The 10019-nt window shown below is 51.8% G+C and overlaps 1 protein-coding gene across 9 annotated transcripts in view; it reads right to left on the bottom strand.

Moving 5' to 3' along the window:
* Window positions 1–256: 256 nt before the first annotated feature.
* The window catches only part of TMEM164 (transmembrane protein 164), a 181958-nt gene continuing 172195 nt past the window's right edge, over window positions 257–10019 (bottom strand). For all 9 annotated transcript variants that reach the window (XM_040265074.1, XM_040265068.1, XM_040265071.1 and 6 more), the window contains 2 exons: window positions 6287–6387; window positions 257–4605 (listed from right to left, as the gene is read on the bottom strand). In XM_040265074.1, coding sequence (XP_040121008.1) covers window positions 4399–4605; window positions 6287–6387 — 308 coding nt within the window. In that variant the 3' untranslated portion in view covers window positions 257–4398. The remainder of the gene's footprint in view (window positions 4606–6286; window positions 6388–10019) is intronic.

The following is a 10019-nucleotide window of genomic DNA, read 5'->3' as shown; positions in this document are numbered from 1 at the left end:
AGATATCCCCAGCTAACAAGCCCTGTGAAGGGCATAAGGCCTGCTGGGTCCCTGGTGGCAGCAGGCAGTGGGGGGGGCAGTGCTTCAAGGCCACACAACTTGAGCCATGCGACTCCAGGGGCAGAGCTGTGCTGAGCAAGCCCACTGCCCCATGGTGGTCCTCCACAGCCTGGATGGCCAATGGCCCCTTTTGTCTACTTTTCAAAGCAGGAGCCCTTCCTTCTGAGAGGCTTCTGGGAAGCAAGGCCAAGACTCATTGGTTCTCACAAATCTTTTAATAACAGTAAATGAAGGAAACATTTAACAGTAAGTGCCATGGTGAGGGTTCCTTTTCATTCAGGGATCTTCAACAACAGAAACACCTCAATCTAACATTCGGAGTGCGAAGTACACAAATTAATGATCATTTATTTCCAAAGGTGACTGCAGAAACCATTTTGGTACAATCAAAAGGGTTTTACAAAACAGAGAAAACATTACAAAATGTCCCAAGAGGTGAGCAAACTGGCGGGGGCACAGAGCACCCAAGAAGCAGCTTGGCGAAAGTACTCATCTACTCATCTTGCAGCTGGTTAGGGGACTCACAAAAACTGGTTCTCCAAGGGAGTCACTGTGGGGGCAAGCGCCAGGGAGGGGGTCTGCCCAGGACATAGCAATCTCCCCTTGAGAATGAGGAAGGGCTGTGGGGGGGTGGGGCGGCAACACAGGCAGCGCCAATTTCCTGGCAGAGTTATAAGCTGAGCTATCTTAGTCTCTCTACCACAATAACACCAACCGAAATGAAGAATTCTTCCAAATGTAATACAAAGCTGACACCAAAAGAAAGCAGGTTTCCAAAACAATAGTTTGGCTTGAAATGACTTTTTTGTTTTGTGTGTTTCGTGCCCCGAGTAGCTAACCAGTGTAGAAAATGTCACGAGAGCAACAATAAGCGACTAGGTTTTCCTGAGCACAAGGGACTCACTGTATGTACAGAGGAGGAAGGCTCATTCCCACTTACAGACCCTCCCCAACCTCAGAGGGCAGGGCAGCCTGTGTAGTGAGGACTCCCCTCCTCATAGTCCGGGGCTTTGCTCCCGATGCCCTCCCTGAGGCCTGCTCCCCACTTACCAAAACCAACACTGGCATTTTGTCTTACAGTGGCCATACCGGCCCTTCTTCTCCCCTTGCCCACCTCCCCATCTCCCCTTCAGATGACCAACATCTACAAATCCAAGGGATTCTTTTTTGGCCAAGGTATGTGTGTGTGTGGGGGGGTGAACGGTCTTCCACTAGCCCCCCAACACCAGTGCCATGCCGACAACCTGGTCTCTGTGTGCAGCTGTGTCTGCCCCACAGAGCAGTGCACTGAAGTATCAACGACCACCAACTGCAAAACCCTGAGGGAGGCTGCAGTCGAAGGGATGGTCTGAGAGCTGGGCTTGAGGCACCAGATGGGAAAGGGCCCCGAACTCCCCGCCCCACATCATGGCCCCCCTGCCTGCAGCTTCCGTGAATGCTGAGAAGCCAGTCCCAAGAGAGAGAGAAGGTTGAGTGGGGGAAACTGAGTCTATAGCTTCCTCACAAGCTGACAGAGAAACACATCACTGGGCCTCCAGAAAGAAGATGGACCGAATCATCTTTGGTATGCAGAACCAAACAGAAGGGGTGGAGGGTGGGGTGGGGTGGGGGCTACAAGCAGGTGGGACCAGTTCTCTGTTATTTGGAGCTGATGCCGTAAGTTGGCCAGCTGAACAGACTGTTCTCATTGGCCCAGATCCTCAGCCGAGGCTACCTAGGGGCTGGAGGGAATACTCCTTTTCCCTTGCTAGGGCTGTTGTAAAAGAAAGTGTCCACTTCTACAAACACCCTCCTAGACACATATGGAGCTCCCACACACTGGCAAACGGCATATGGAAACTTGGCCAGGCTGGCTGAGGAAGCTCCTTGGCACTGACAGGAGAGCCCCAGGGAGGCGCAGGAAAGCCTGGCCCCATGGTGGTGGGGGCTACCCTCCAAGGCAGGCCACTGAGGGTCGGGCCAGGTCACCTCTCCACGTGGGCCTGGCCTAAGGGAAGAGTCAGGTACAGCCCAATTCAGATGCCTGCTGCTCCCCAGCACCTCACAGGCTGTGGCTCCCTGTGGACCCAGTGGACAGGGCTTGCTCTCTGTCCCCTCCCCTCTGTGTTTCTGAGCAGTGCACCCCCAGAAGCAGTGCACCCCCCTTCCGCAGACAGGTGTACCTGCTGCTGGCCTGGCCAAGCCAGGCACATGGCTTACACTTTCTTCTTTCCTGCCAAGCAGCAGCAAAGTGCCAGCCAGCCAGGGGCACTGAGCCACAGCCAGGGCAAAGACGAGCTTTCAGAGGCAGGCCAATGTGAGGAAAGCGTGAGCTGACTGGCACCCTGCACCAGGCCCGAGACCGGGAGGAAAAGAGCACTCTGCCACTGTGCCCTTGGTGGCGCAGCGTCTGTGCCACCCAGGCTGCTGGCCCCCAGCTGAGGCAGAGATTCCAGCCCGGGTCAGGACAGACCCCCAGGGGCTCCTCCTATGACCTCACTCTAACCTTTTATTTTGTAAAGAGGTCAAAGGAGCACTGAGGCCTGGCCTCCTTGGCCACGCCCACGCACAGCCAGTAGGCGGGGTGAAACCAGCCACTCAAGAGGTACCTCTTCTGGTGGCAACCCAGAGCATACCACCCTCCTGCAACCCCACACCCTGGGAATTGATGGCATCAATGCCAGCGTCCCTCTGCAAAGAGATGGGCCCCTCCATGGAGGCTTCCCTGGGCCTTGCCCTGCTAGAAGAGACTATCCTCCATTCTGCTGCCTCCAGGAAGTCCACTTGCTAAAATAATGACTACTGAATCACTGAAACTCAGTCTAGGTCTGAAACAGTAACACGGAATACTGAAGGAGCCCAGGGCAAGTGGGCTGCCTAGACTGGGAGACAGGGTGGGGGGGGGGATGGGGCAATCAGAGAAGGTCATAGAACTAGCTTTCGTTATTAAGTAATCTCTTTTTAGTAAGCGCCGACAAAGAGTCAGCAAATGCTACCGCCTCCCTTCTTGAGGTCCACGTATGACTGAGGCTATCCTGCAGCCAAAGGTCTTCCTTTCTGAGCACCTGAACCTCTAACCAAGGGGACCTGATTTTTTGGTACCTAGCTTTCAATCTAGACATGTGCTGTAGGGGTGGGGAGCATGTGACGTTCCCCCGCCTCAAACAATTCAGCTCTGATGCTGGCTGCAGTGATGACATCTAGTCCTAGGGAAACCATGCTGCAGGACCTGTATCCTCCCAAACTTAGGATGCTCATATATCCTGTAAAACCACAAAATGGACAGACAGGTGTCCTCCAGAGACAGGCCCTAACGAAAGGATTCTCCGAAGTCAAACATCCCAAAACAAATAAAGAAACAAAACCCCGAAAGCCAAAAAAGCCCAACTCTAGCTCATCTTTCCCTGAAGCTGCCTTTGAAGAGAAAGCAAGCAATTAAGAGGCACTCAAAATTAAAATGTCATCTGTTATCAACATTACACTAAAAGCAAGCCTATGATTCAAATCACAGTTTTCTCAAGTTACCACTTCTGTTGATTAATTTCTATGCTCACTTCTGACAGGGATATGGGTCAGTTCTCAGCTCTCAAGTAGAATCTCCCCAAGGTCCCAAACTAGTATTAGCTGTGGATATTTTGACCTAGTTCCCTTTGGATTTGCTGTTGTAACAGCACTCATGGGCCTCAGTAGAATCTAGCCCCTCGGATGGTAGCACCCCTAAACCCCACCTCTGGCAGTATCTGGAGGGAGTGACTGGTTGGCTGCTTGCTTTGAGTCACGGGACACCAGTGGAAGGAATCTGGCCAGTTCTATTTTGGCCATGAGCTGGGAAATCCCTTGGCTCTTGGCTTGCCGCTGGTATAGAAACAAGGCCTCGGTCCCCTTATGGCGGGGGCTGTGCTGGAGACAAAAGGGGACCCCAGCGTAAGCCTGGAGATCCCTGGCAGTGGAGAAATCAAACACAACCACATCTAAAAGAACTACTGCTTGTTGTTCCCTTTCTCCTCAACCAGCTGTTGTTAAAGCACCAACAAGCAGAGTGAAAGCCACTGACTACTGTCTCACCACATAAGGCCACAAGGAGCAGGGAGAGAGAGCCCTCAGCACTACACCCCAGGCTCCAGGAGCCATCCTGGGGGAAGAGGTGGGGAAGGAAACATGTTGGAAGAAAGGGGCAGAGAAGAGGGAAAAAGAAATACACTCAGCGAGCTACTGCCCTCTCCCATGATTTCACCAAGAACTGGGTGTCCTGCAGGTCAAGTCAGGACTTGTTTCCTCAAGGGGAGAAAAAAACAAAACCAAACCCCAAACAAAACAAAACAAACAAACAAACAAAAAAAAAAAAAAACACAAGCACCTTCAGTCTATTTTCTTGGCTGGAAGCCGGAGCAAATCCAGCAGATATTTACACAAGGGCCCAGCCATGTATGAGAACAGGATGACCAGCTTCCCGTGGGTCATGGTCATGAGAGTCTGGTGTCCCGAGGCCCAGATGCGGTACCAGGGGCCGTAGAATGGGTCTGAGATGGCCGGACACAGCATGTTGTTCAAATTCACTTCGGTGACCTGCAGGGACAAGGGAGGTAGAGTGAGCGTTCACCATCCTGAGGCTTCCTCTGGCTTCTGCCAGTTCAGCCGTGTCTACCTAAGGGGTCTAGACAAGGAGGGATTGACAAATCCCCACCTGTTCATAGTGGGATCTTTCTCCCCTAAGTTTGGGTCATGGCTAGAGCCCTTTGGAGGTGATGGAGGAGGCCATCCAGTGGAAAAGCTGGTCTTGTCTTTGGGTTGGGCCCAGAGTCCGTTGACGTTCCTAAGTATTTACTATGTGCCTAGACCCGGACAGGTGGTGTGGGATAAGAGAGCCATCAGCTGCATGGTCCCTGCCTCTGCATAACTAGGAACCAATCAAGTTGGGGTGATTGGTCTACCACAGCTGACCTCAAACCAGATGGTGCTCACTGGCTCTTGCCCACCATAAGATCTGAGATGTGTACAGAACGGGGGCGGCAGAGTCTTCAGATAAGATCTGATGAGGGAAGTCATACCATTCTGAATGGACTCATGAAGAATGGACGGAAATAATGGTGAGGAATGGAGTGAACAGAGCCTTCCATGTAGGAGGCACAGCCTGAGCGAGGTCTGGAGGTGAGACTGAGCATGGTATGTATGGTGACATGGAGACACTGACTCCTGTGGAATCGAAGAGTCACAGTGGAGACAGGTGTGAAGGTAAGGGCGTGATGGTCATACTGCTTCCTTCTGAGAGCACAGGAAGCAACCGTGCTATTGGCAAGGAGCTCAAACCACCCCCAGGCCAACCGGAACAGAGCAACACACCAGGGTGGGGAAGAGAAAATGACTGCGTTGACAAAGGCACTGGTGACATCAGTTACGTGCCCTAGTCCAGCCAGGTCCCGCAAGACTCCACGCGGCTAACGGTACATTTAATGCTGCTCGCACACAAAACCAGATATGCCACTCCTGCCCCGAGGACGGCCACGACAGCTGCCTTCCAAAGTCCTTCAAGCTCATTCTCCTTAAAAACAAGTCCTCACCACCTCTCAAGAGAGGTGGAGGGTTTGTGCCATGTCACAGATGGGTGGAAAACACGCTGCCTTGAAGGATCACGTGATACCCAGAGCAGTGGCAGAGCCAGGACTTGAACTTGGGTCTCCTACCCAAGCCCCAGCCTACTGCTACCCACTTTGCCACCGACAGATACACCACCTGGGCACCGAGCCATCCTGGGCTCTGGATAACTCAACTACTGAGTCCAGCTATCAGCCACACTCCAGGTAGGTCTGAACATCCCAGAAGGCTATGGGGGTCACCGACACCACACTTCCACTGGCCACGCAGCTCTGGGCCTGGTGGTAGGCCGAGAATGGACCCAAGGTCAGAAGCCTCCCCCAGGGCCAGGGTCAGGGTCCTGCCTCCCACACAGGCCACAGCAAACCACTGTCCAGTGTAGCTCACTATTTCCGACCCAAGTGGCCATGAGTGAAGGGCCTCCTTGCCTCTCCAGGGATGAAAGAAACAGTCCTTACTGAAGGATTCAGAAAGCTCTTTGGAGAGGCCAAAACTGTGGATTGTAAATCAGCAACCCAGACACAACAATCTGACAGTGTGGCCTTTGGCATCTCGTATTTTCAAAACAAAATGATATACCAGCGCCAACCAGGATTAGCAAGATTTATGAAGAACTCCAAACAGAAGGGATAAAATGGGATAGAACCAAGCTTACCAGGCCCAGGATCTGCAAGATGCTGAAGTGGTAGAAGAACATGAGGCCAGTTGAGAGCAGGGCCCACCGGAAACTGCTGAGGGGCTCCGGGGTGTAAGCACCTGGAGAAAAAGGGACATGGTGAGACAGCAGGGGTGGTGACCCTTCTCCCTCACCCCCCGAGGGTGCAGGTGCTGAGGCCATAGCCGCCATCTGCTGTTTTACCCACTTCCGCTGCCCTGTGACAGCGGCTCAATAGACAGCCCCACTGATTAGCTGCGTGACTCTTATCACCTCTTTCCAACCTCTGTTCTGCCATGTAATGCTGGGGCCATTCTAGAGAAGACTTTTTTTTTTTTAAACTTCTGTTATAATAGTAACAAAGTTGGCCCTTTGTATCTACAGATTCCACATCCCCAGGTTCCACCAACTGGATTGGTCCATGATAGGTTGATCTTGCAGGTTCCACAACTGCAGATGCAGACAGCCAAGTGTATTGCACCATTTTCTGTGAGGTGCTTGAGCATCCTTGCATTTTCGTATCTGCAGGGGTCCTGGAACCAGTTCCCCTTGGATACTGAGGGACAACTGCACATGCTCACTAAAGGAAATTTCGAAAATGTTAAAAAGGTAGAAATGAGATGAAGGAAAAGAATACATCCCCAACACTCTACTAGCTGAATGTGACCACTGCTAGGACCTGGTGTGTCTCCTTGGTTCTTTTTGCCTTGAGAGTTTCTTTTCCTTCTTCTTCTGATTACTGATTGGAATGTTACTGTATACACAACTGCACGGTCTTCATTTTCACCTTTATTCCTATCAGTCCCTCAAGTTTCTAAAGAGAAGCGTCATTGAGGAAGTGTGGCACGGTGGCTGAGCATGCTAACTTTGACGTCACACAGATTTGGTTTCAAACCTGGATGCTACCACTTACTGCCAGCTTGACCCAGGAAATGTTCTTTAAACTCCATGTTCCTCACTTTACTTGTCTGTAAAATGGGGCTACTTCCAAGAGTAGTTGTGAGGAGTAAAGGAAAGAATATGTTGAGAGCTCTCAGTATGGAATCTCAGTATGTGTCAGGTACTGTCATTATTGCATTCTTATCATCATTTAGATAACTAAAGAGTGTGCCATATCCAGTTATCATGCCATTTCCTGATCTTTAGACAACTCTCTCCCACTGGAACAGCAAAAATTATGTATTTGTCCTCTATCATCACTCAGAACTCCCATCCCAGTAGGCTTGGGTATATGCTAGACCTTGCAGAGTAGGGAATGGCTCATAGAAGGCTCTGGGTGCAGGCATCCTATAATCGGGGTGCTCCACAATGAAAGAAACGTGGAATGCTCATCTCAAGCAAGTAGGCAGCAACAGGAGGAGGAGTATTTTCCCAAGTCAGTCTTTCATGGATCTATCCACTTATTCACCAGTTATTAGACACCTATTATATTCCAAGCCCTGTGCCAAGCATTGGGGATAGGCACATAAAGGAGGTGGGCTCCCTGCTGCCTCAGACTCACGATCTGGTGGAGGCGGCAGACAAGCCAGGCAACAGTGAGAAGCTGGTGTGATGACCCAGGTCTGTGCCACGTATAATGGGGGGATGGAACTCAGCTTGGCAGAAGGGGCACAGAACTGAGTTCTACTGGATAAATGGGACTAAAAGGGGCCTAGGAAAGCAGACATTTCTGCTGCTGCTAAGTCGCTTCAGTCGTGTCCGACTCTGTGCGACCCCATAGATGGCAGCCCACCAGGCTCCCCCGTCCATGGGGTTTTCCAAGCAAGAGTACTGGAGTGGGGTGCCGTTGTCTTCTCCGAGACATTTCTGGGAGTGAGCCAATTCACAGAACTATGGGGAAGCACTGAGACTATAGAGGCCAGTGTGATGGGGCAGTGAGCAGGAATAGGCCTCAGAGGTTTGTAGGGTTAGGCTGCTCCCAGCTGGGCCACATAGGACCTTAGGAGCCGTGCTGAGGGCTTTGGGCTTCATTTTGTGCTGCAGGGTCATGACACTAAATGCCTGAAGCCTCAAGCAGGCAATTAACTGGGAGCACGGGAGCAACCGGGGAAAATGAGCCATCATGGATACTGGAGACCCGCCAACTGGAAAGGCCAGGCCCCTTCTGAAGAGGGCAGTCCCCACTCAGCACCACCCAGTCCCTGTCTTACGGAGACCTGGGCCCAGAGCTGACAGTGTTTTCACTTTTGCAAGAAAAGCCAGAAGTGGGGCACTTTCATATGGAATTTCCTGATTTTTAAATGTTGGCAAATAATTCAAAATGTTTTAAGAATGCTCAACGGACCAAACAAAACATTGTCTTCTTGGACAGCTCTCAGCCCAGGGGTGGCCAGCTTCAACCTCTGCTGCAGAGCCACAGAAAGCAGAAGAGAGTAGCTGAAGCAGGAAAGTGGGGTTGATCATACATGTGATCAAAAAGACCACCCTGGCCTCGGTGTAAGGGATGGGCTAGAATAGGTGGGGCAACCAAGAGAGAGAGTGCTTCCGGAGCCGAAAGACAGAGGAGGATGGATGGCTTTGAAGATAACAACAGTGGCCCTGGCTTCTAGCTGGGCATCACTGGGTTGATGGTGCCACTTGCTGTGATGGAGAAGAGGAAAGGGCACATTTTGGAGAGAAGGTGGAGAAATGAGGCCAATTTTAGACATGTTGGAGTTGAGGCGTCCATGAAATACCCCAGTGAAAGTGTCTCTTGGGCTGTATGCACTCTGGGAAATACAGCATAATGGGGGTGGCGGTGTGAGCACTGGAGCTGGGCAGACATGGGTTCTCAAATCCTGGCTCTGGTTGCTTAGCGACCTCAGGGTCGTGCGCCAGCCATTGTATCTCAAACTCAATTTCACTCATCTACAAAATGGGGTGCTGTGGCCTACTTCACAGGGTAGATAAGATCATTTAAGCCATGATTGGAGTGCCATATCTGGGATTTAACAAACGCTGATTATTTTCATTATGATATGAACTGCAATCTCAGTGAAAAGGACAGGACGGAGCATCCAGCCACAGGTGTCATGAGCACAGGACGGTAACCAGAGTCACAGGAGCCTATATAGACACAGCAAGGAAGAAGGCCAGAGGAGAACACCACCACTGGGAGGGGGAGGCGCAGAGACAGGGTGACCAAAGCCTCCTGGGTCTTCTGGGGAAGAAGCTCAGGCTTGCTGCATGAACAAGGCGCAGGATCACTGCGCACCTCAGGCAGAAAGCCCTTTGCGAGCATCAGAGTCATCTGTCCACTTTATAGATGGACAAACTGAGGCCAAGGCACGGGCACCACCACAGCCAATGTCAACAGCAGAGTACTGGGCTCTCAGACAGTGCCAACGGACTCAGTGCCCTCACTGCCACCTCTCCAGACCTCCATCACACCACACTGTACCAGCTCTTTGTCTGCCCACCTCGATGAGGGCCTCAGAGTTGAGGACCGAGTGGGATTCCTTCCCGAGTTCCTAGCATCTAGCACAGCACTTGGAACGCACTTAGACTGGGTGTGTTTTCCCGGCTACTGAATGAGTGGGAACTGAGCCCCGTGTTTTCATCCTGGCTGTTGAGGACATGAAAGGGAAGAGGATCCACAGGCACTTAGAGCCCTGCTGAGCGGGTTTTCCCAGGTATCCCTTCCTGCCAGCTTCTGCTTGGCTCCCCTTGGTAGCATCTGGGCAGCAGTAAGAACCCTGTGGGTGGTGGCTGGGGGGAAGGGGGACAGGAAGGACCAGATAGGGAAGTATCCTCT

This window comes from Oryx dammah, unplaced genomic scaffold (assembly GCF_014754425.2).
Source record: "Oryx dammah isolate SB20612 unplaced genomic scaffold, SCBI_Odam_1.1 HiC_scaffold_23, whole genome shotgun sequence".
NCBI lineage: Eukaryota > Metazoa > Chordata > Mammalia > Artiodactyla > Bovidae > Oryx > Oryx dammah.
Note: the sequence above shows the minus strand (reverse complement) of the source record. Positions and strands in the feature narration are given on the sequence as shown.